A 24449-nucleotide genomic window follows, 5' to 3' on the forward strand; every position below is an offset into this window, starting at 1 on the left:
GGCTTGAAAGCAGGAGGCCCTGAGTTCTCTACCCAACACTGGGTGTGTTGGCACATGCTAATAAGCACAGTACCTGGAAGGTGGAGGCAGGAGGATGAGAAGTTCAAGGTCATCCTTGGCTACAGAATGAGTTTGAAGCTAGCTTGGTATACATAAGACCCTGCCCCATATATAAGTAATTAGAAAATGCACAGTGGGAGGGCAGCAGGGCAGATATGGACAGACGTCTGTGTGGGCACACGCACACGCTTCTCAGTTCTGATAACTAAGAGGACCTACAGGCTGTGACACTCCAGGGGCCATGAGGAAACCAGGATCCAGACTGTTTGCCGCTGAGACAAACAGCTGGGACTCACCAGAGAAATGGCTGTGTGACAGCTGGGGAGGGAAGGAAGGAAGATGGGCTAGGGCGTGGCTTAGCCTAGCTTGCGTGAACCCCACACTCTCCCCTTCCCAGCACCTCATGAACCAGGCACAGTGGCACACACCTGTAACCCCAGCATTTGAGGAGATGGAGGCAGAAGGATCAAGAATTAGGGGTGCTCAGCAAACTGTATGAGACCCTGTCTAAAAACAAACAAAATAAAACAAAAACCAGAAAAGAGGAGGAGGAGAAATGATGAAGATGATGATGATGAAAAGGAAGGGAGAGGGTAGGAAGGGAGGGAGAGAGTTAGAGATGGAGGGAGAAAATTCTTTAAAACAAAAATGTTAATCAGACCCAAGTTGAGAAATTCTGCCACAGAGGACTGACACTGTTTGCCTGAAATATAACGGAGTGAAGCCTCCAGACTCCGGTGTTTGCCCCCCGGCGAGCCTTTAGTGTAAGGTGTTGGCCAGAGCACTTAACAGGACGAGACCTAGGGTCTCCTGGAGTTGACTAAATAGAATAAATGGACAAGTAGTTAATGTCTACCTGATACAGTCAGTCTGTGGCAGAATTGTGTGTGAGACTTTATTGTGCAGTGGGGCGGGCCACTGGAGGCTAGCTAACAAGGGCGGTAGTGACATCTAGGCAAAGGCCACATAAGCTCGTCCTTCCATGAATCGCTCTGCGTGGTATTTCACCACAGAGTAACTAATACAGGGGTGGATGGTAGGGGCACTGACCCACTGTGAGTTCCCCATGAAGTAACTTGACTAAAGTTTTCTCCATAAGGTACTGGAGATCAAGCCTGACGGTGAGTGTGCCTGTCCTGAGCCACACCCCTTGCCGTTACCTTTCCTTTTTCTGAGGAAAGGTAATAGCATCATATTTTCTGTATTAGCCTCCTTTGGCATGAACACAGTAGGAGTCTGATGTCAGAACAGAGCACGCCCAGTTTGGAGCCAATTTAGGCAAGCTGCCTGCCTGGATGAGGAGACCTCCATCTAGATAGACTGTAGATAGACGGGCCCTTTCCAGAACTTTCTGTCATGGCTCAACCCGCTCCGTTTGGCCTTCCAATATCCATCTTAGCATTTGACCAGACCTACAGACACCTAAGAAATGGATATCTGGCCAATCTGGAAAGGTGTTTCTAGACTAACTTAGCAACAGTAGGGAAAACCGTCCTGAATGTGAGTTCCGTTCAGTAGCTGAACACCGGCACCCGTCTCTCTGAGCTTCCTGGCTGCAGATGCCACCTGACCAGGTTCATCCACTTCACGGCAGCTGACACTGTGGACCAAAAATTAACCCCTTCCTGCCTGAAGCTGCTTTGTCAGGTATTTCATTACAGCAGCAAGAGAAGTAACAAGACAGTCCCCACCCAAACTGATCTGACTGAATCCCTTCCGAACACACTCCGGCCCGCACAGGTCTGCCGTGTGTGTCTGCCTCCCCAGTGCTGTGCGGAAGCCATGGCTCCCAAGTCCTCACCTGATAGGAAGCAGAAGCTGCACTCCAGATGAAGCCTTTGGGAAACTCCCCATACAGGAACTCGTCCTCCTTGGCTAGAGGCATGCCGTTGTTGGTAATGACCTCTGTATAGTATCGGGCTGAGGCTCTTGCTGTTCGAGGTCTGTTCGCATGATCAAAGTCAACGTGATACAATCCAAATTTCATGGTGTAGCCGTCAAGCCACTCGAAGTTGTCCATGAACGACCAGGCAGAGTACCCTCGAAGGTCCACACCATCCAGCCTGTAGGCTAGGGGTATCCACGGAAGGCAAGAAAGGCTTTGTACCAGTGGCAGGCGCCTGGAGCAGCCCAGCCCCGTGCTGGCACTAGACCTCAGGCTCTGTCCTGAAACCGCAGATGTGTACACAGTCCTTGCCTCCCAAGAGAGAAAAGTTACTTTGTCATGTTTACTTTTTGCTATAGCTTCAGTGAGTTTAAAGCAATTGTTAAGGTATGCCTCAAATGCAAGGGCCTGAGCCCTCCTTAGATTTTAGGCACACAAATGCGAATTTATTGATGTCATTTTCTTTTTTTGGTTTTCATTTGTGGGTTGGAAATTAGGACTTTGAACTTTAGGCAAGCAAGTTTTTTTTTTTTTTTTAAACCAATCAAGCCATACCTCGAGCTCTATAAGTGGGAACTTTACATTTTTATTTGTGTATTTATTAGTGTATTGTGTGTGTATGTATGTGTGCCTGTATGTGTATGTATGAATGTGTGAGTATGTGTATGTTTGTGTATGTGTGCATGTGTAAGTATGTGTGTGAGTATGTGTATGTGTGAGGGTATGAGATTGTAAGTGTGTGTGTGTGTGTGTGTGTGTAGGCCAGAAGACAACATTAGGTGTCATTTCTTGGGTCTCACCCATTTTTTTTCAGAGCCTCTTATTTGACCTGGAGTTCACCAAGTGAACTAGGCCAGTGAGCCCCAGTAGTCTACCCCTTCCTGCTTCCTTGGCCCGAAGATTATGAATGTATACTCTGTCTGGCCTTTTTCTATAAATTGAATTCTGACCTGTACTTGCAAGACAAACACTTTACTGAGCCCTGCCTCATGCTCTAAAGAGAGACTTTCAAAGAACCTGCCAAAGCTCAGAGACACATGATTTACCAATAGCTGGGAGACGGAGATGTTTAGGGAGACGAACTGAGCCTCCACGTACCTTTCAGAGCCTCGTTGATGTAGGTTTTGAGGTAGAATATCCTATCTGTGTCATCTAGTGTGGGATTCTTCAGCCCCTGTCCGTTCTCAGTGATGTAAATGGGAATGTCGCCATACTCCTCCTTGATCCAGTTCAGCAGCCTCCGCATCCCCCAGGGCACATCCGGGTGCATCGTGGAGGCCGAGGAGGAGTCCATGTCGGTGGTCTTTAACTCCATGTCATTATCATAGCTGGGCGGGTTCAGCCTAGGAGTGCTGTGCTGCGCAAAAACAGAGGTGTAGGTGTTGAGGCAGAAGACATCGGCGGTGCCTCTGATGTAATTTCTCTCCTCCTCGGTGAAGCTGGGCAGGCGGGACATGGCCAGATGCTGCAGCTCACTTCTGTTCCCCACAGTCCATTTCATGACGTCTGGGTAGTCCCCGTTTTTAAAAATCGGGTGGGCAAACCAGCCCAGGAGAAACTGCAGCATCCGGTCAGCGGCTTCCACATCCCTTTGGACCTCCGGGTCCTTGGGTTCTACCCAGTGACTGCTGAGGCTCAGCGAGATGACGCCTTTCTGCTCCTGCCTGTACTTCTCATCATAAGTATGGTAGGCTCTAGCGTGTGCCTTAATGATGGCATGGCCAACATTGTAAGGTAGCCAGCCAGGCTCCCGCATATTTGGGGGAAACACCCCTGCACTGTAGCCTAACACCACCAGCTGCCAGGGCTCATTAATGGTAATCCAGAACTTGACTCTGTCACCAAAGGTCTTAAAACAGAAGTCTGCATAGCTGTCGAACAAGTCGATCAAAGCAGGGTTCTCCCAACCTCCAATATCCTGGAGGGCCTGGGGCAGGTCCCAGTGAAACAGTGTCACCATGGGGACGATGTTGCTCGTCACCAATTCGTCAATCAGTCTGTTGTAATAATTAACACCTGCTTTGTTGATGGAACTGTTTCTTCCCGTTGGGAAAATTCGAGACCAGGAGATGGAAAATCGGTAGGACTTGACCTTCAGGGTTCGAAGAATGTTTAGGTCAGCATCCAGCTGATGATAGCTGTCACACGCTATGTCTCCAGTGGCATTGTCTTTCACGCCGTTCCCTGGGGTGTGGGTGAAGTTATCCCAGATGCTGGGGCCTTTGCCTTCAGCATCCCAACCTCCTTCAATTTGATAAGCTGAAGAGGATACGCCCCACAAGAAGTCATCCCGGAATGTGTCATGATAGAACAAGTCTCTTTCAAACTTAGGCTGCTTGGAGAACTTCTCCCACACTGTTTTAGCCTTGGAGGGCACCTCTGATGGAAAACTGAAGGCAGCCCTGGCTCTGGAGGTGAAGTCTGCTCTCGTGGGCAGTGGCTTTCTTTGGACTTTCTTGGCAGAAAACCCGTTCTTTTCAATGATGCTGGTGAAGAAGTAGGCAGACTTCCTGGGAGTTCGTGGCCTGCTGCTGTCACTGAAGTTGACATGGTATAGCCCAAACCTCTGGCTGTAGCCTGGAGGTCCTTCATAGCCATCAATGAGGGAACGAGCAATGTATGAACGGACATCCACCGAGTCCTCCTTGACAGCTGTAAAGAGAAGATGAAGGTCAGTGTGTGTGTGTGTGTGTGTGTGTGTGTGCGCGTGTGCGTGTGTGTTTGAGCATGCATGCGCACGCACATAAACCAGAAAACAACCTAGCTTTTGTTCTTCAGGATGCCACCTCCCTTGACTTGGGTTTTCTTTTTTTAAAGATTTATTATATATATATATATATATATATATATATATATATATATATATATATATATATATATATATATATGAGTACACTGTAGCTGTCTTCAGACACACCAGAAGAGGGCATCAGATCCCATTACAGGTAGTTATGAGCCACAATGTGGGTGCTGGAATTTGAACTCAGGACCTCTGGAAGAGCAGTCAGTGCTCTTAACCACTGAGCCATCTCTCCAGCCCAGGTTTCATTTTTTAACTTAAAAAATGTTTGTGTTTATGTTTATGGGTGTTTTGCCTACATGCATGTCTGGGTACCACGTGTGTGCAGTTCCTGCAGAGGTCAGAAGAGGGCATCAGGTCCCCTGGAACTAAAGTTCCAGTGGTCTGTGTGCTGCCATGAGGGCACTAAATTCAGGTTCACACAGTGCTCTTAACTGCTGAGCCGTTCTCTGATGCGCACCCCCATCACCTTAAAACAAATCATGTGGTGCAGGCTGTGTTAGAACTCTATGTGACTGAGAATAATCCTGAACTCCTGGTCCTATTTCTTTCACTGCCGGGTCAGCATGGCCTCAGTGAGGATAAAATGACATTGTTCCTTCCCCTGGGACAGGTCCAGTAGATTTGGGCCTCGAGTGTTACCAGGACTCCATGATAATCAAACAACACTAGTCCTGGAGGCGAAGGTGTGGCTAATGTCTCAGCAAAATGGTAAATGCTAGGACCTTCAGGGACAGCCCTTAAGGCTGCAGAAGAGAGCTCTAAAAACATGAGTTTGAAAATATATAATTTCTTAACTATGCAAAAAATAAGGATGCAATATGAGTTATGTGAGGGACTAATCTAAAGGAACAGAGGTAGCTACACTATGAGCCACTTGTCAGAAAGATACAAAGGCAGGCAGATTCCTGAGTTCAAGGTTGCTCTGGTAGAAATGTTAATTTCAGGGCAGGGTCCCACCCAGCTAGTTTATCCTCTGTGTTTAACAGAGGCTGGCAGATCTCTGAATTCTTTTGCAGTGTTGAAAGGAAATGTGGGTGTGGGGGTGGGAGGGATGGCTCCATGGTTAAGAACACTGAATGCTTTTCCAGAGGTCCTAAGTTCAAATCCCAACAACCACATGCTGGCTCACAACCATCTGTAATGGGATCTGATGTCCTCTTCTGGTGTGTCTGAAGACAGCTACAGTGTACTTATATATTATAAATAATTTTTTTTTAAAAAAGAAAATGTGTGCTTGCTGTTTCTTAAGAATTAAGGGGCTGGGGTCACAGGATGCTGATTCGTGGGATAATCAAAAGGGAACCTGTAGTAAGAGGCTGGATTGATCTGTAAAATAAAAGACTGGGCTTGTGATCTGCAGGAGATGAGCTTCCAGAGAATCTTTAGTATTGCAAGAGAGAACTGCTTGGAGAACTGTATCACTGTCACAAGTTAGGACAGAGAAAGCCCTGTGTCTGGAGATTTCCAGAAAAAGCAGATCAAAAAGTTGGGCCCATGATTTGACTGCAAGTCGTTTGTTTCTGGCACACGCAACACCCCTCTCCAAGCCGAGACTGGTCCTTGGCACTCCACCTTGAGTACCGTGTCACAGGCATACACCACCTAGGGTATAGAACTGTGTACTTCCGGCTAGGTAAGGGAGGTGGAGCTCAAAGGGAATGGTGCCCTGAGGGAGGTCCATGGGTTAGGGTCCTATCCTAACTGGACTGGAGTCCCCTTTAGGAAGAATGGCATTCACTCGGTACTGTATCTATACTGTGTTTACAATTCCTGGTTCATTGTGGGCTCTCAACAAATATTAGTTTAACTGAATGCATTATGATATTGAACTGGGGAGGCTGGTGAAGATGGCTCAGTGGGTAGAGGCTCTTGTGGAGAAAGCCTGATGCCCTGAACACAATCCTGGCCTCTCATTAAATCTAAATCTGAAGCCAGTCCCCTTGGGGTCCACATCCCTCTGCACCCCTTCGCACCCCTCCGTACCCCTCCGCACCTCTCCGCACCCCTCCGTACCCCTCCGCACCTCTCCGTACCCCTCCGCACCTCTCCGTACCCCTCCGCACCTCTCCGCACCTCTTCGCACCTCTCCGTACCCCCTCAGTACCCCTCCGCACCTCTCCGCATCCCTCCGCACCTCTCCGCATCTCTCCGCACCCCTCCGCACCCCTCCTCACCTCTCCGCATCCCTCTTACCCTTGAGCACCTCATTGATGTACAAGTTGAAGTAATTTACTCTCACTGAGTCGTCAAAGAAATCCGCTCCTTCCCCTACTGGCATGCCATTTCCAGCCAAGAAGATTGGAAGTCTTCCTTTCGTGTACTCTATGGAGGCGAACCGAAGCAGCCTCCTTATGCCCCAGGGTACCACTCGTATCCAGGGAGATGCAGTCTGGGGCCACTCGGGGTCTACATGCTGGGAGAAGCCTCCGATGTTATCATAGCTGGGGATGCAGGTCTGCTGCTCCGCCTTGCTGATGAGACGGGATGTGTAATGAGACAGACCCAGAAAATCCGCAGAGCCTTTCAGGAGACGCTTCTCTGCCTCAGTGAACTCTGGGAGTTGGGCCAGAGGACGGCCACACTGCTGGTTTATGTGTTGGATCTGGGCCCGAAGGGTAGCTGGATAGTTCCCATCTACAAAGATGGGGTGTGCGAACCAGCCCAGCATGAAGTGCAGGAAGCGCTCAGCAGCAGCAAGGTCCTGGGGACTCTTCCTGTCCAGCGGCTCTGCCCAGTCTGAATTGAGAACGATGCCTACGCGTCCCTGCTGCGTTTGGCGATGATGAAGGTCATAGTGATGCCAAGTTCTGGCATGGGCCTTGAGAATCAGGTGAGCCACCTTGTGGGGGAGAAAGGAGAAAAACGATGTAAACAAGTCAGTGTCCACAAGTTAGTGCTGAAGTAACACAGGTAGCCATGCGTCTGGGGTGTGGCTGGGTTGGTAGACCGCTTCACAGTCACAACCCCCTGGGCTCCATTTCCTGCAATGAACCTGGTGTGGTGGTGCAAGTTTGTAACCCCACAACTCTGGAGGTGGAGGCAGGAAGACCAGAGGTTCGTCCTTGTCTACATGGGAAGTTCAAAACCAGCCTGGTCCTGAGGTTTGAGGCCGTCACAGCTGAGCAGCGGTGTGGACGAGGTCTGACGACACTGTGCTGCGTGAACCAGGATCACTAAACTAAGGTCAATTATGAAAATGCCACAGAAGCAAGACCTTAAGAAAACCCAGTACTGGACAGGATCACTCCTAACCACGAGAATGTTATCTGTAACACTTACTATGGACTAAGTTGTATCCCCTACATGTACATGTGAAGCCCTAAGTCCCAATGCAGTAGTGTTTGGAGAGGCCCTAGGGAGGTGACTGGATAGGACTGGATGAAGCCAGTGTTCTTATAAAAGGAGCCACTAGTGGGTGTGCTCCATTTTTGTGCTCCCCCTAACCCATGGTCTGTCCTCCCCGGAGGACAACACAAGAAAGCTGTCTACAGACAGGAGCACAAACCATGCTGGAAATGAGAGCAGGTTAGTTCTTGATCGCAGACTGTTTAAGCCCCAGCTTACGGTATCACAGCAGTCAGAAGACACAGGTCTGAACCCTGAAGCAATAGGAACTGAATGCCGAGGGCCGTGGTTCAGGGTGTGGAGCACTTGCCTAGCTGCTCTTGAGGTTCAAGACCACAAAGAAACGGGGGCCACGTGAAGCTGTGGGCAACACTCTACCCACAGGGCCACAAAGAGAAAGAAGAGGGAAGAAAACATAATCTGCGACATTGCCAGCTTGACAGACAAACCCGGAGCCTGTCTGTGAGGCAGTTTCTGAGGAAGTTTCTAGTGGGGTTAACTGAGGTTAAAAACACACTCAAAAGGTGGTGGCACCGTTCCACGTGCTGGGGTCCTGGACTGAATACAAAGAAGAATGTGAGCGTCTGCATCCGTCTCTCTGCTTCCCGATGGCGGCAGACGCTCCGTGCACAGCTGCATCATGGGACATCATGCCTTCCCAGCCTTGAGGAATGGTTCCTTGGCTTGTGAGCCAGAAGAAAGCCTTAAGGTATTTGTCAGAACAATGAGAAAAGTAACTATGGTGCTGGAGAGTTGGCTCAGCTGTTAAGAGCACTGACTGCTCTTCCAGAGGTCCTGAGTTCAAATCCCAGCAACCACATGGTGGCTCACAACCATCTGTAATGGGATCTGATGCCCTCTTCTGGTGTGTCTGATGACAGCTACAGTGAACTTATATGTAATAAATAAATCTTAAAAAAAGAAAAGTAACTATGCCATAATGAAGGAGAAAAGCAAAACCTTTCTCGGCCCCGTGTCTGTGAAATGTCTCAGAAGTATCTCTCTATGACAATAAAGAAAGTCTCAACTATAAGAAAAGCTTAGAAAAAGACCAAATCCATCATAGCCCACAGGTCTGGAAAAGGCCCTAAATAATGCTACATTTTGACAGCTGTAGCTCCATTCACTGCTACCTCTTATTGCTAACTGAAGTGTATCAACAAGGTGTGTGTGTGTGTGTGTGTGTGTGTGTGTGTTTATGTATAGTGTTTCCTGTTTCCTAAATGTTTCTTCTATCTGACTTTTTATTGTTACTGTTGGGCAGGTGTATTTGGTAAGAATATTATTAAGGAACAAAAGATGACATGGGGGTTGTTATGCTGACCTGGTTGGCCTTCAACTCAACAGCCCCTAGCCAAAACCTCCCAAGAACAGGGGTTATGAGCTTGTGCCGTGCCCAGCTCATTTTGTAAGAAAATATCTTACTTGTGTGTGTGCTTATTTCTTGAAATTCAGCATTTGTTCATGGATGCAAAACAGGAAAAAGAGAAGAAAAGCTTACACAAAGCAGATCTGGTGGCTTGGCCTGTAATCCTAGCACTTTAGAGGCTGAGACAGGATTTCTGTGAGCTGAACACTGAACTGTGAATTTCAGGTTAGCTTGAGCTATAAACTGTGAGCTATCTCAAAAAAAAAAAAAAAATCCCAAAACGAATAAACAAATAAATCAATAAATGGAAGGTTAAAGGCTGTGGCTACAGTTAAGTTATATATGTGAGTATTTGCCTAGAACGTACAAAACCCTGGGTCTCCCCTCCCCCCAACCAATGTTGCATTAAACTGGGCATGGCACATGCCTGCTATCCCAGCACCAAGGAGGTGGAGCCTGAACCCAGGGCCACATGCAGTCCTCCAAGCCTGGAATTTGCCTTTGGAGTCAAGAAGTCTTGACAGAGGGGCTAGAGGTGTGGCTCTGTTGGTAGCGTGCCTGCCTATGATAAAAGAAGCCCCAGGTCTACTCCTCAATCGATGCTGCTAAAGAACCAGGCTTGGTGGCAGCTCTCAGGAATATAAGTAAGAGATCAGAAGTTCAAGGTCATCCTCGGCTGCACAGTAAGGTCAGTGTCAGCCTCGGGTGCATGAGACCATAACAAAATGTACTTGTCCCCTCCCTCTCTCTGGTCTCCTTCCAAGGACCGGAAGGAGCTGACCAAATGTGTTTCCAACAGGAGTTGCAGGATGGGAGGAAGTACCTTAAAAGAAGCCACTCCTGGGTCAGAAATGGCTGGCGCGTGCTGCCCAGTGCCATAGCCTGCGTAGCTTATGACCCATGGCTCATGGAAGGTCACCCACAGCTTCACACGGTCCCCAAAGGTGGAGAAGCAGAAGGCTGCGTAGTCCAGGAAGGCATCCACCACACTCTCGTTCTGCCACCCGCCTCGTTCCTGCAGGGCCTGAGGCAGGTCCCAGTGGAACAGCGTGGCCATGGGCTCGATGTGTGAGTCCAGCAGGCTGTCTATCAGTTTGTTGTAGTAGGCGACACCTTGGAGGTTGGGGCTGCTCTTCTGCCCGGTGGGGAAGAGGCGGGACCAGGAAATAGAGAATTTGTACACCTCAGCCCTGAGGCCTCTGAGGAGGGCGACATCAAAAACTGGTTTGTGGTAACTGTCACTGGCCACCTTTGCTGTTGCCTGGCCCTCGGTGGCAGCATTCAGGTTACTGTAGTGGTCCCAGATGCTCGGTCCTCTGCCACCTTCGGCCCAGCCTCCTTCCACGTTAAAGGCTCCTGTGGATGCGCCCCAGAGGAACCCTTCTGGAAACTCATCTTGTAGGAAAGCATCCCTTTCCTCTCTAGACTGGTTAGCAAAGGCTGCCCAGACTCTCTGGTAGGCGGACCCAGGGAACGAGGCCGCAACTGCCTCATGCTGCTGATCCGTCTGAAGGGCCAGGCGGTCGGTTAAAGAACAAGATAGTCTGTGGAAAGGAAGTAACATAATTAACGACTGAGTTTACAGATGCTGAACAGGGCCAGGCATGATGGCTCATGCCCTTAATCTCAGCGCGCAGAAGGCAGACACAGGCTCTGTGAATGTGAGGCCAACCTGGTCTGCATAGTGAGTTCCAGACAACCCTTGGTTATATAGTAAAACCCTGTTTAAAGAAAGAAGAGGAGGAGGGGACGTGAGGTGGAGGACAGGAAGAAGGAAACCAGGAGAAAGAGAAGAGAGAGCTGCACAGCTTTTGGCTACACACCGAAGACAGCCATGGCCCACGTCTCAGCACTTCAGGTAGGACGGCCTCCCTACTGCGGCATACTCTGTGTCTCCTGCCCCGTACTCTGGTGTAGGAATTGTTGAACTGAGCCTCATCTGTGACACCTAAAATTCTCCAGGAAGAAAACCCATCAGCTCTCTGTGAAGCATCCTCTACCTCCCTGTACTTCAAGCAGGTTCTCCGCCCACTTCCTGTCTGAGTGGAGACTCTGGTCATATGTGGATGCTGGCTCTTCACTCTGGAAAAAGTACCAGAAGGCCAGGGGCTGAAAAGAACCTCAGCTGGAGTCATCTGTGTAGAAGCCCATCCCATTTTAGCTTCTTGGATTTTCGTCCCTGAAGTCATTCATAGCCCCGCACAGCCCCGCTGACTTCTCGGGTGGTCTGGAACCAGTGCTGACCCGTCTGCTCATCACACCATGTGTACTCACAGGACAAGCCAGACATACAGACCTAGAGGAAGCAGATGTGAGCTGCTGACTCAGTCAAGCTAAGAGAAGGAAAGTGGAGGGACAGCTGAAGAGGGTGCAGGGGACAGTGAGAAGAGCGCTCCGTCCTGAGGGTCTGGACCCCAGTTACTGTCCCCTCAGGGCGTGTACCATTCACATGGGCAGGCCCTCACAAGCCAAGGTACTTAGGAGCCCCAGCACTTCCTTCCACTTTATTTAGAATTGAATATGGTGTTACTGTGAAGATAAACCCAGTCTGCTCTTAAAACTATGCATGTATGTGTACACATGTTAAAGTACATGTGTATGCACACATATGTATATGTATGTGGAGACACGAGGACAATGTGGGGTGTTGTCTTCAGGAGCCCCATCCACCTCCTTTGCAACAGGGTTCTCACAGAACACGGAGCTTGCTGCTCCAGCTACACTGGCTTCAGAGCCATCCATCTCTGGTCCACCACTGGAGGACAAGTGTGTAGCACCGTTCTCAGCTTTTTATCTTGTTCTGTAGATGGAACTCAGGCCCTCGGGCCCACAGAGATAGCGCTTTACAGACTGAAAGATCTCTCCAGCCCCAAGTGCATTTGCATTCTTTAGAAAAGTAAGATTCTAGGGCCTGGAGAGACATCTCGGCAGTCAAGAGCACTGGCTGCTTTTCCAGAGGACCCGGGTTCCACTCCCAACACCCACATTCCAGCTCACGACTGTCCGTAACTCCAGTTCTGGGATGCTAAATTCTTTGGGGAAGGTGTTGCACATTTCACCTTGAAAAACTGGGCCAGGAACTTCTTTCATGAAGCTTGCATGGACTGCTTAGATCTATACCTAAACTGGCTTCTCTTTCCTTCTCTTTAAAACATTAATTATTTACATTTTAAGTTTTATTATTATTATATTTGTTGCTGTTGTTGAGTGTGGACTGCTTCCTGGAGTCTCTTCTCTCCTCTGCCTCTACATGGAACCTGAGATCACACAGGTCACCAGGCTTGCCTGCTGTGCTGGTTAGTTTTTTGTCAACTTGACAGCAAGCTAGGGTCACCTGGGAAGAAAATGAGGTTATATGAGGGGTGGGGCACTGTCTTGTTAATGGTGGGTAGGACCCCACTGGGCAAGGGGTCCTGAGTTCTATAATAAAGCAGGCAGGAGGGGTGAGGGGCAGGGCCCAGGCTGTGTATCACTGTAGTTACAAGGAATCTGACACCCTCTTCTGGTGATACACCAGACAAAATACCCATATGCATCAAATATATAAGTACACAAATAAATCATTAAAAACAAAAGAAAGAGAAGGGAGGAGAGAAAGAAAGGGGGCTGAAGAAGGCATAGAAAGAAAACCAGTAAGCAGCACTCCTCTATGGCCTCTGCTTCAGCTCCTGCCTTGAGTTCCTGCCCTGACTCCCCTTCATGATGAACTGGGAGCTGTAAGATGATGTAAGCCCTTCTTCCACAAACTGCTTTTGTTCAACGTTTCCTCTCAGCTGGAGAAAGCAAACTGTGACCAAAGGCACTTGCCTTTGCCCTCTGAGTCATCAGCTAGTCCCACATTTTATTTATTTATGTAGAGACTGTGTGTGTGTGTGTGTGTGTGTGTGTGTGAGTGTGTGTGTGTGCGTGTGTGTGTGTGTGTGCGTGCGCGCGCGCGCTCTACCGAAGGAAGGCACACATGTGCACATTAAATATGTGTGGCAGTCAGAACAATTTATTGGTTATCTCCTTCCAACATGTGAGCCACGGGAGTCACGTTCAGGTCACCAGGCATGGCCGAAGTGTCTTCACACACTGAGACATCTAGCTGGCCCCTTAGCCTGCTTTCTCTGTCACATGTATGCGTGCATATGTTTCCCAGTATCATAAACTAGGGCACAGGTTCAGATATCAACTCTGCTAAATGTGTACACCTAGGAGAATCCAACAGTGAGGAAACAAACTGTAGGCCCTGATACATCACAAGGAGGAACTGCTTCTCTCCCGGCCTTGCCTCTGAGCCTCCATCTCTCATATTAAATGACTATAAACTGTTTGCTATTCCAAGGGGCCAGGAGATGGCTCAGGAGTTAAAATCAACTGCTGCTCTTGCAGAGGGCCTGGGTTTAGTTCCCAGCACCCATATGGGAACTCCAGTTGCAAGGGTGTGATATGCTGTTTAACCTCTGCATGCTCACTCGCGAGTGCACACACACCAAGAGACAAAGACAACAGTCCCCAGTGACTTGTAAAGAACAGCAGAGCCCACAGTTTCCGTTTGTGCACATGACATACCTCTCCTCGGAACTGGATGAGCAGCTCAGGAATGCATTAACATCAAACCCAACAGTTTGGACTTGGTCTTTATTTATGGCTGTAAGAAAAGAAGCTTAGTTGACTGTGTGAGATCAAACATGCGGTTGCCTCATTCTAAAACAGCCGAACACCAAGCAATGATTTTCACCCTTTTGTTTTGTTGAGGCAGGATTTCTCAGTATGTAGCCTTTGCTGTCCTGGAGCTCAGTCTGTAGAGCAGGCTGGACTCAAAGAGTGCTAGCATTTAAGGCCTGCACCACCAGGTTAGAAGAACATTGGGAAGAGAGTGCTGGGGAGTTACTTGGTGAAGTGCCCAGTTGGTAAGCATGAGATGCCAAGTTCAGCCTCCAGAACTGCATAAAAATCTGGGCATGGGGGTGGAGAGATGACTCTGGAAGGAGCCTGCTGCTCTTCTAGAAGATCTAAGTTCAGCTCCCAGCACCCACTTCAGGTGGCTCACAACTGCTTGTAATTCCATTTCCAGAAGACCCTTTTCTGTGTGCCCCATGGAACACACACACACACACACACACACACACACACACACACACACACACACACACAAAGACTATCCTTGAGTTCTAGGCCTGCCTGGGCTACATAGTGAGCTCTAGAACAGCAGGTCCCACACCTAGAGCTTTTCAGCTACATGTAACAGGGGAACACAGTCTGCTTCCATGCTGACAGCTCCCAGCTGAGGCTTGAAGACTGCGTGTCTGTACTGGGCATCTTTGGCCCTCTACAGAGCCTCTTAGTGTCTTGGGAAGGCAGGGGACCTTAGTCTTACTTGTAGGCTTCCAGTCCAGCCATGTTCCTAGGTCCCTCCCTCTTGGGGACCCCAGATTTTAGTATTGCTACCCAACAAGCCAGTATACTAAACATCACTCAGCGCTTGTTACATGATGGTCCAGTCACCTTCCAGGAGGCTGAAGAGCAGTGAGGAGGAGCTCATTCCAGTCCATGGGCAGTCCTGAAGTTTTAGGGTGTAGATGAAAACTTTCACTTTTGGCCCAAGGACCTAGAAGAGACAAAGACCAACAAGCGTGCCTTTAGCAATGGGAGCAGGTGAGATGCCCTACGCTCTCCTTTTGGACATGACTCCTAGCTATTCCACTTACCCAGGACAGTGACTTGGATTCTGAGGGAGAAAGACACCAGTCAGCGACCATCGGCCACCAATTCTTCCCACACAATGGTCCCCGGTGACTGCCCTTGTAGGAAGTGATGCCCACAGCAGTCCATTTCAGACGGGCACCTTATTGGTCAGCAGCAGTCAAGAGCAAGGTGATCTGCTCCTGTCAGGAGCATGTGCTACCCGAGTTTAACCAAGATGCCGCTGCCGCCATGATCATAAGCATCTGTGGCTTGCTTAAAAAATATCCTGGTTTGTGGGGTTGAGAATGTCCTGTTTGGCAGAATGGTTTGTCTAGCATGCATGAAGCCCTGGGTGCCATCCCCAGTAGCACATAAACCAGGTGTGCTGGTGCAGGCCTATAATCATAGCACTCAAGAGAGTGGAGGCAGGAGGATTAGAAATTCAAAGTTCAGTTGGAGAGATGGCTCAGTGGTTAAGAGCACTGACTGCTCTTCCAGAGGTCCTGAGTTCAAATCCCAGCAACCACATGGTGGCTCACAACCATCTGTAATGAGATCTGATGCCCTCTTCTGGTGTGTCTGAAGACAGCTACAGTTTACTTATATATAATAAATAAATCTTTTTAAAAAAAGAAAGAAATTCAAAGTTAGAGGGTTGGAGAGATGGTTCAGTGGTTAAGAGCACTCACTGACTTCTCTTCTAGAGGTTTTGAGTTTAACTTCCAGCAACCACATGGTGGCTCACAACCATCTGTAATGGGATCTGACACACTCTTCTGGTGTGTCTGAAGTATACTCAATTACATGAAATAAATAAATCTTTTAGAAAATATTTAAAAGAAGTTCAAAGTTCAAAGCCAGCCTGGGTTACATAAAAACCTGTCATAAATGTGTATGTATGTATACATAAATATTATGTATATATGTATATATTTTATATTTTGGAAAGGAGAAGAGACAGGAACAAGCAAACAAGCTGGCCACAGCTGAACAAGACAACCACAGTTTCATAGGACTTTCTATACGTCCCCTTTGACTTTGGATTTGTTTAAACTTTCCATTATATGTCATAGAAAGGGCCACAGAGATGACTCAGTGGTTAAGAGTGCCGACTTCACAATCACAGGGACTGGAGTTCAGACTACAGTACCCATATAAGCCGTCAGGCCTCCCACAAATGCCTGTGGCTCCAGCTCTGAGGGATGTGATGTCCTCTTCCAACCTCTGCACACACAGGCACACAACCGGAAGCTCGTGCACTTACAGAAAGGAGATACATGGAGATAAATACACTTCTGTGTGGGAGAGTCAGAGACGCTGTCACTCTTGAGACCTCAGCTCTGTGATTGCTTTCACTCTATTCTTTTTGTTTATTTTTTGAGATTGTCATTTACTTATAATCCTTCTTCCTTTTCTTTTCTCCCCACAAAACCCTCCAATGTCCCTTCCCGGCCTCTTTTTTATCAATTGTCATTGCCTGCATATATGTGCTTCCGTGTTTGTGTATATTCATATATTCCTAAATATAACCTGTTAATTCCATATGCTGTATGCACGTTTGCAGGGCTGACCATCAGTTGGTGTGCTCTTCCCGGGGGAGGCCCCCTCTCTGGCTCCCGGCTTTGCTCAGCTGCCTGCAGTTCTGCAGAGCTGAGGCTTCCTGGGCTCTTCTCCATCCAGTTTTGAACGCTCACTGGTGCTATTCTTGTTGATCTCATGTTTCAGCCGTCATGTTGGCGAGATGTTAAGGCTGCTGCTTGCGATGTTTCTAGGAGACACTCTGGTCTCACAATCTCTCTTTCCTTCCCTCTTTGTTTCCCCCTTCAGTATCTTCCATGTGAGGGGAAATGATCTTGAAGCTGATATGTTTGACTTCATTAAAAGTGTCTTATTGGTGGTCCTGGTTTGGTGGCTTCCACATACACCTTTTCTCATGGCTGCTCACACCGACTGCCTCTCTTCCCCATACCTCTCTCTCAAACAGGGTCTCATGTAGCCCAGGTTGGCCTGAACTCATTGTTTAGTTGAGAATGACTTTGAACTCCTAAGCGTCCTGCCTCTACCTCCCGAGTGCTGTGATTACAAGCATGCATTAATACAGTCGGCTTATGCTGTGTCGAAGATGGGGCTCAGGACTTTGCACATTTTAGGCAAGCGGTCTATCAACTGAAGGGCTACACAGAAAGCCATGGTGAGCCTACGGAGCCCATCTCAGGCCCAGTGGGCCTGACTCAGCAAGTTGAAGGCTCAGCCCATGCCTTAGCCAAATCATCTTGTTTCTAAAAAGCTGTTCAGAGTCTTTGCCACTCACCATCAAGATGGAAAAGTGCTCACATTACCTGCAATTCACTCAGCTTCTGTGGTAGAGTCGCCACACTTTGGCATTCATAAGACAAATCAAGAGAGAGGAAGTCCACCGAATCCTAGAAGGAAATCAAGCCATCAGGAACAAGCTCCTGCTCAGAATTGAGCTGTGACTCTCCCCATGACTGAGCTCAATCTTGGGACTCCCCATGAGAAACCTGGGGATGTGTGTCATGTGACTACATCACCTAGTGCCCCAGCGGGAATGTGTGATTAAGTAAGTGTGTAAATGGGTGTGCCGGCTGTGGGGTACCAACAAGTAGAGGTGCACCAAGGGTGGGAATCAGCGTCTGGAGCTGCCTCCACCCCAGGCAGCTCACTCCCCTTGACCTTTGTGATATCTGGGGACCCTCTTGGGGCTGGGGCTTGTGTTTTACTGCAGGTCATAGTTTGAAGTCCACACCAGACAACCCCTGCTTGACTGGTTTAGGAGCAGAAAGTACAAGCCATGCAGTCCCAATCAACTATGCTCTAACGCACTCTAGTTAGAAACTCTGGCCCTGCTGAGGAGGGTAGCTCAGTGGGTAGGGTGCTGGTGGTGCGTGTCTATAATCTAGCACTCATCCTTGACTACCTAGTGAGTTCAAGGCCAGCTTGTGCAACATGAAATCTTGTTTTGAAGAGGAGGAGGAAGAGGGGGAAGAGAATAGTGAGGTGGATCAAAGGATACAGGCACCTACCTTCAAATCTGGTGATCTGTGTTCTACCCCCGGATCCCACATGAGAGAACTGAGATGCCTAGAAATTACCCTCTGACATCCACGTAAGTACTGGGCATGTTCATGCCTATACAGAGACACACAGACACAGACACACACACACAGAGACACACACACACAATGTAATAAAAATTTTTTTAAAGGAAAGAAGGAAAAAGGAAGGCCAGGCAGTGGTGGAGTAATCCTTTAATCCCAGAACCCAGGACACAGAGCCAGGTTGATCTCTGAGTTCAAAGCTAGGTTGGCATACAGAGTGAGTTCTAGGACAGCCAGGACTATGCAGAAAAACCCTGTCACAAAAAAGAAACAATAGGAAAAGAAAAAGGCAAGGAAGGAGCTGGACAAAGCTCCTTCAGTACATTCTTTCTATGAGTTCTGATCCTCAGTACACACCTGAAATCCAAGAGTTGTGTCTGTTTGTTTTTTGTTTGTTACTGTTAGTTTTCTGTGCAGTACTTGGCTGACTTGGAATTCATCAAGTAGACCAGGCTGACCTTGAACTCACAGGAGATCTGCCTGCCTCTGCCTACCTAGTGCTGAGGCTAAAAGCATGTGTTTCCACGCTCTGCCCAAGAGTATGTCTTGAACCCAGTCCTGGGAGATCGAGGTAGGTGGATCCTGGGGGGTTCACTGGCCGGCCAGCCTAGCTGAATCAGTGGGTTTCAGTTTCAGAGATAGAGACCTTGCCTCAAAGGGGGCAGGGGTAGAACGTGACAAAGAAAGACACCCATGTTGACCTCTGGCTTCCACAAGCACCTGGAGACACATTCACACTTGCACAGGTTAGTGCATTTGCACACGTTACACATACTTGCACACATGCACACAGAGTAAAAACATAATCAAAATAGAAAAGAAAGGGCTCTGCCTGGCATATGCTTGAAAAACTTTAAATTCAGAATCTAAACAGAAGAATACAGCAATGTGAGTCAGTCACACACACACACACACACACACACACACACACACACACACACACACCTCTTCCTCTACATGCCTGGCTGGCCACTCAATTATTCTCCTTGCTGGTATCTCATGAGCTCATTGCTGCCCTGAATGTGAACCCAACTCATCACTGGCTCCCCAATGCTCTCCTAATCAAATGATCCCTAGGGTTCACCAGGTTCCCCAAGCTGGCTCCATGATGTCACTGAAGTCTCCCCACACATGCTCTCCATTCTTGTTTCTGTTGTCAGGTATATACAAGACACAGGCATGGTCTTCCTGGTCTCAGTCACCAGGTACAGGGGTAGAGAGAGACTCACAATCACAGATAGGTTAAGACTTCCAAAGTCCCAGGTCAGTTCTACCTAGGCAAGCTGTTCTAATCTCTCACCAGCCCTCCCCTCCTCTTCTTCTCTCCTCTCCCTCCCCTCCTGTCCCCTCTCTTCACTTCTTCACCTCACTGCATTTCTTTTTTTTCGAGAGGGGCAGAGTTTCATGCAGCCCAGGCTAGCCTTAAACTCACTGTAGTTTAGGATGATCTAGAATTCCTAGATGTCCTGCCTCTACATCCTGCGTACTGGTATTATAGGTACATTCCACCATGCTCAGTTTGCTGGACTAGTGATAGATCCCAGGGCTTTTTGTATGTCAGGCAAGCACTCCACCAACTCATTAAACTGCATACTTAGCTCTATTAAGTACACATTTTTTAAAAGAACAAATCATCTAAGTAGTGAGGACCTTTGACCTGCTTTGGCTGCAAGGCAATGTGGGATGGTGTTCTGTACTGTGTATGCCAACAGCTGCCTTGTCTGAGGCCATATGTGTGAGGGACCAGATGTCATAGTTGCCAACTCAGGAACTTGGAAACCATCCATGATAAGGTTTTGGATAAACAAATCTCTTGCTGACTAAATGCCATCTAAATTAATTGATAAAGAATGATAATTGCTATCAGGAGACCAAAGGGCTGATCATAAAAAATGCTTGTCCAGCAACAGCCTTTGAACTGGTGTCTCACATGCAGGCAGCATGGAGTTTTGAGAGGAACCCTGCTCAGTGCAAACCCCCAGAGCCTCCGATGGGCCTGCATGGTGAATGTCTATCTCTCTGACTCAGGACTCAACTTCCTGATTTGCCCTGTGTGTATCTTATGCTGGCTTCCTGTCCTTTGACACGATGCCTGCCTTCCACTGCTATCCCTTCTCTGCCTCCTTCAAATTGTCCAGCAGAATTTTCCTATGGTTAACACCCACACATGTGTGTCCTCCAACCTGAGGTGCTCTTTCCCCTGGGAGCTATTTGTGTAGATGGATGGAGTTCTTGGCTTGGGGAATACGGTTTAGTTGGTAGATTATTTGCCTCGGATGCACAAAGGGTTTCATCCCTAGCATGTTACAAACTGGGTAAGGTGGTTCATGCCTATAATCCCAGCACTTCAGAGGTAAAGGCAGGAAGATCAGGAGTTGAAGATCGTCTCCAGCTATGTAGTGACTTTTAGGCTAGCCTGAGATACATATGACCCTTTCTCAAAAACAAAATTAATGCACAAGTAAATAAATGAATAATAGTTACTAGAGGAAATTCCCCAGAGAGACTCTTAGCTCGCAGAGGCTAAGGCAAGAAGATTGATCAAATTTGAGGCTATCTTGAGCTACTTAATGAGACCCTGTCTCAAAACAAAACAAAATATAGTAAAGTCAGGCATATAAACCCCAGACCTGAGAAAATGGAAGCCAGATGATCAAGAGTTCAAGTTCAGCCTGGGCTACACAGGGAGACCCTTGTTTCAAAACCAAACCAAACCAAAAATAAGCTATAGTTTAAAAGCCATAGAAAACATAAATCAGATGGGTTCTCTATAACGTGTATCTTAAAAATTAGAATACAAAAGGCAGGTGGGTCTCTGAATGAGGCCACCTGGCCTACATACCTGAGGGAACAAGAACTTGACCACCTTACCTTGGAGGCACCCCCCTTACAGCCTAAGTAGCACCTGGAGTGTAGCCTAGGCACCCACCACCCCTGCCCCACTGCTGTGACTAAAAGTACCAGTTTCCTGGAGTCATCGGCTTCAGGTTAACATCAGTACCACTCCTGTATGTCCTAGATTAACAGTTGATAAACCTGGCCAAACCCAAGCTCAGCCCTTTGACTAAACCACCTCCTGGTGAGAGAGAGAAGCCCACTGTTTTATCTTCTCTGATGACAGCCCGTCTCAGGTTTCCTCAGAAATAAACCTGCCCCACCACCATTGAGTGGCCTTCTGTGGTGTTTCTTCCTACAGAGGCTTTATCTCAGAATAAATAAATACAATCACAGTTCTCCCTAGGCATTCCAGATGCTGCACCTACCTTAACGAGAGTAGCCAAGGATGGGTCTAGCAGAAGCTCAGGAAGGCCTTCAGCCTTCAGGACCACAGACAGCTTTCCCCCTGGAAGCAGACAGAGGAGTGAGCAGAGGCTGAGGGAGGACTGAGGCTTTTTAAAGAGATCGCTACTGAGGCTTGTCTCTAGGGGACTGGCAGACTTTAGACAACAAAGTGGCCAAAACCCACAATTTCTTTTTAAGAGACTATTTTCTTCTTCTTCTTCTTTTTCTTTTACAGCTTTATATTATTGGACTTTATGCACAAAATCATTTAATTTCAAATAAACATTTAATGTAAAAAACAAACATTTCTTTTAAACTGAATTTTTTACATTTATTGTACCATTCAAATGCTTTATCACCTTACATAATTTCTTCAAAATCTGTCCTCAAGGGTACATATAGAAAAGATATATATATATATATATATAAACAAAGGGCACTTTTGGCTTTTATTATAAAATGACATAAAAAGTTTGCTCAACAGAAGTAATTTCTTTACTATTCAGGGGAGGGAAATCACCAATTTCTTTGTGCAAACAATGTTAGCCTTCTTTTGAGCGTTAAGAGCATGACTGCTTTATGAGCTGACGTAAGCAGTAATCCTACACCGCATCTTTCTAAAAATAGTCTATTTTTCATAATTTGTGCTTTATTGTACTTTTTTGAGACAGAGTCGCACTGCATGACTCTGACTGTCCTGGAACTGGATTTGTGAACCAGGCTGTGTTCGAACTTACAGAGGTTTTCATGCCTCTGCCTCCTGCATGCCTGGAGTAAAGTCTGCCACCGTGCCTGACTAAAGACTGTTTTGTTAAGGAATAAGGACACTTGGAATATAGGGCATACTTGGAATAAGGAATACAGGGCACTTGGAAGACTCAGAATAAGAACTATCCCAAGGTGACAAGAGAACCCATTTCTAAATTCTATTTAAAGGCACGTATGATACTCTGGGCTTTGTAGTGATCACCAGCACTGTATAACCCAGGTTGTGCCTGTGACCCCAGGACTTGAGAACTAGAGGCACAAAGAATCAGAAGTTCAAGGCCACCCTCACTATATCCCCAACTATATTCCTGGCCAACCAAACCAAACCAAACCAAACCAAACCAAACCTGAAGGTCCGGGGAACTCTCAGGAAACTTGTTCCTTTGTCCTCGTTGCAGCTGCTGTGACTTAAGGGAGAAAAATCTGATGTATGTGACTTGTTTCATTTCATCTCAAGGAACACGACCATGGTTCTCAAGCTTTGTGTCCTCCAGAATTCTAGTAGAAGTTTAAGAAAATGAAAGTACCAGTTGTGTGTGTGTGTGTGTGTGTGTGTGTGTGTGTGTGTGTGTGTGTGCACATGCTGTGTGTATATGTATAGGAACAGGTGGGGTCTGGGCGGTGATGCTGCTCACCTTTAATCCCAGCACTCACAAGGCAGAAGCAGCTGAATATCTGAGTTCAAGGCCAGTAGGGTCTACACAGTGAGTTCCAGGATAGCCAGGACTACATAGAGAAACTCTGCCTTAAAAAAAAGAAAGCTAATGTTGAAGACCCATCTTCAGAGTCAAGAGATGGATGGGTCCAAGAATACAGACCCCTTTAAAAATATATACTTTTTACGTATTTGTACATTTCCGTGTCCCTGTGATTATATGCAGTTCATACATATAATATGGCGGCCAGAAGAAAGTGTTGAACCCCCTGGAGCTAGAATTACAGGTGGCTTTGACCTGCTTGGTATGGATGCTGGGAATCAAACTCTGCTCCTATGGAAGGGCAGCAAGCACTCTTAGCCAATCAAGAGCCATCTCTCCACTATCCCTAATCCCCCAGTCTCATGTAGCCCAGGCGGGCCTCAAGCTCTCCAAGTAGACAAGGATGACCTTGACCTTCCGATTCTCTAACCTTTACCTCCCAAGCTGAGATTATAGGTAGGCACTACCATGCCTGGTTTATGCAGTCTTGGGGATTGAAGTAGGGTCTTTCTAAAGCCAGACAAGCACTGATTCAGCTCTACCTGGAGCCAGGAACATAAACCTTAAGACAAGCTGTGTACCTGTAATTCTGATCCTGTGATCCTTGGATGGCTGAGAAACACTCCTGCGTAGGGGTTTGGTTTCTCAGCTGCATTGTCTTACTGTCTAACCGGCACATACATACATCCATTATACGCTCCTGAGAAGAAAGACCGAAGGGCTAGAGCTGGGAACATGGCTCAGCTGCTGAAGTGATCCCCTCACCAGCATTGTGCGTATGTGGGGTGCCATGCCTTGGTAGGCTGAGAAAATGCCCCCATGAGATCCATGGCCTCCACACCAGCCCGTCCTGTCTTCCTTGAACGATGAACGTGTAAATATGAACGTGTAAACCAAATAAGCCCTCTTCTCCATAACTTGTTTCTTGGTCACACCTCATTGTCATAGCAATAGGACCCTAACTAAGACATTACTTGAATTCAATCACCAGGATGTAAGTAAGCCAGGGGCAGTAGTGTACATGTGTAATCCCAACACTGGGAAGGCAGAGATGGTGGATCCTGGGCCTTTCTGGTTTACCAGCATAGTCTACTTAGTGAGTTCCGGGCCACTGAGAGACCATATTTCATAAAACAATGTGTTGGGACTGGAGAGATGACTCAGTGGTTAAGAGCACTGACTGCTCTTCCACAGGTCCTGAGTTCAATTCCCAGCAAGTACATGGTGGCTCACAACCATATGTCAAGGGATCTGATGCCCTCTTCTGGTGTCTGAAGATACCACAAAGTACTCATATGAATAAAATAAATAAATCTTTAAAAATCAAAAACAAAACCCAAAGTGTTTGGCTAGTGAGTTGGCTCAGTATGTAAAAGGGTGCTGGGGTTAAAGGCCTGCACCATCCCATGCAAGGCCAAAATAATAATAATTAAAAAAAAAAAAAAAACCA

General features: G+C 47.5%; 1 protein-coding gene across 1 annotated transcript in view; it reads right to left on the reverse strand.

Moving 5' to 3' along the window:
• The window catches only part of LCT (lactase), a gene marked incomplete at both ends in the record, with an annotated part of 38995 nt that overhangs the window by 11427 nt on the left and 3119 nt on the right, over positions 1 to 24449 (reverse strand). Inside the window, 8 exons of the mRNA XM_080917925.1 lie at positions 1862 to 2130; positions 3044 to 4597; positions 6942 to 7587; positions 10286 to 11006; positions 14017 to 14095; positions 14953 to 15055; positions 17472 to 17555; positions 21515 to 21594. Of these exons, the coding sequence (XP_080774051.1) occupies positions 1862 to 2130; positions 3044 to 4597; positions 6942 to 7587; positions 10286 to 11006; positions 14017 to 14095; positions 14953 to 15055; positions 17472 to 17555; positions 21515 to 21594 (3536 nt within the window). The remainder of the gene's footprint in view (positions 1 to 1861; positions 2131 to 3043; positions 4598 to 6941; positions 7588 to 10285; positions 11007 to 14016; positions 14096 to 14952; positions 15056 to 17471; positions 17556 to 21514; positions 21595 to 24449) is intronic.

This window comes from Micromys minutus (genome assembly GCF_963924665.1).
Source record: "Micromys minutus genome assembly, chromosome: 6".
Classification (NCBI taxonomy): Eukaryota; Metazoa; Chordata; class Mammalia; order Rodentia; family Muridae; genus Micromys; species Micromys minutus.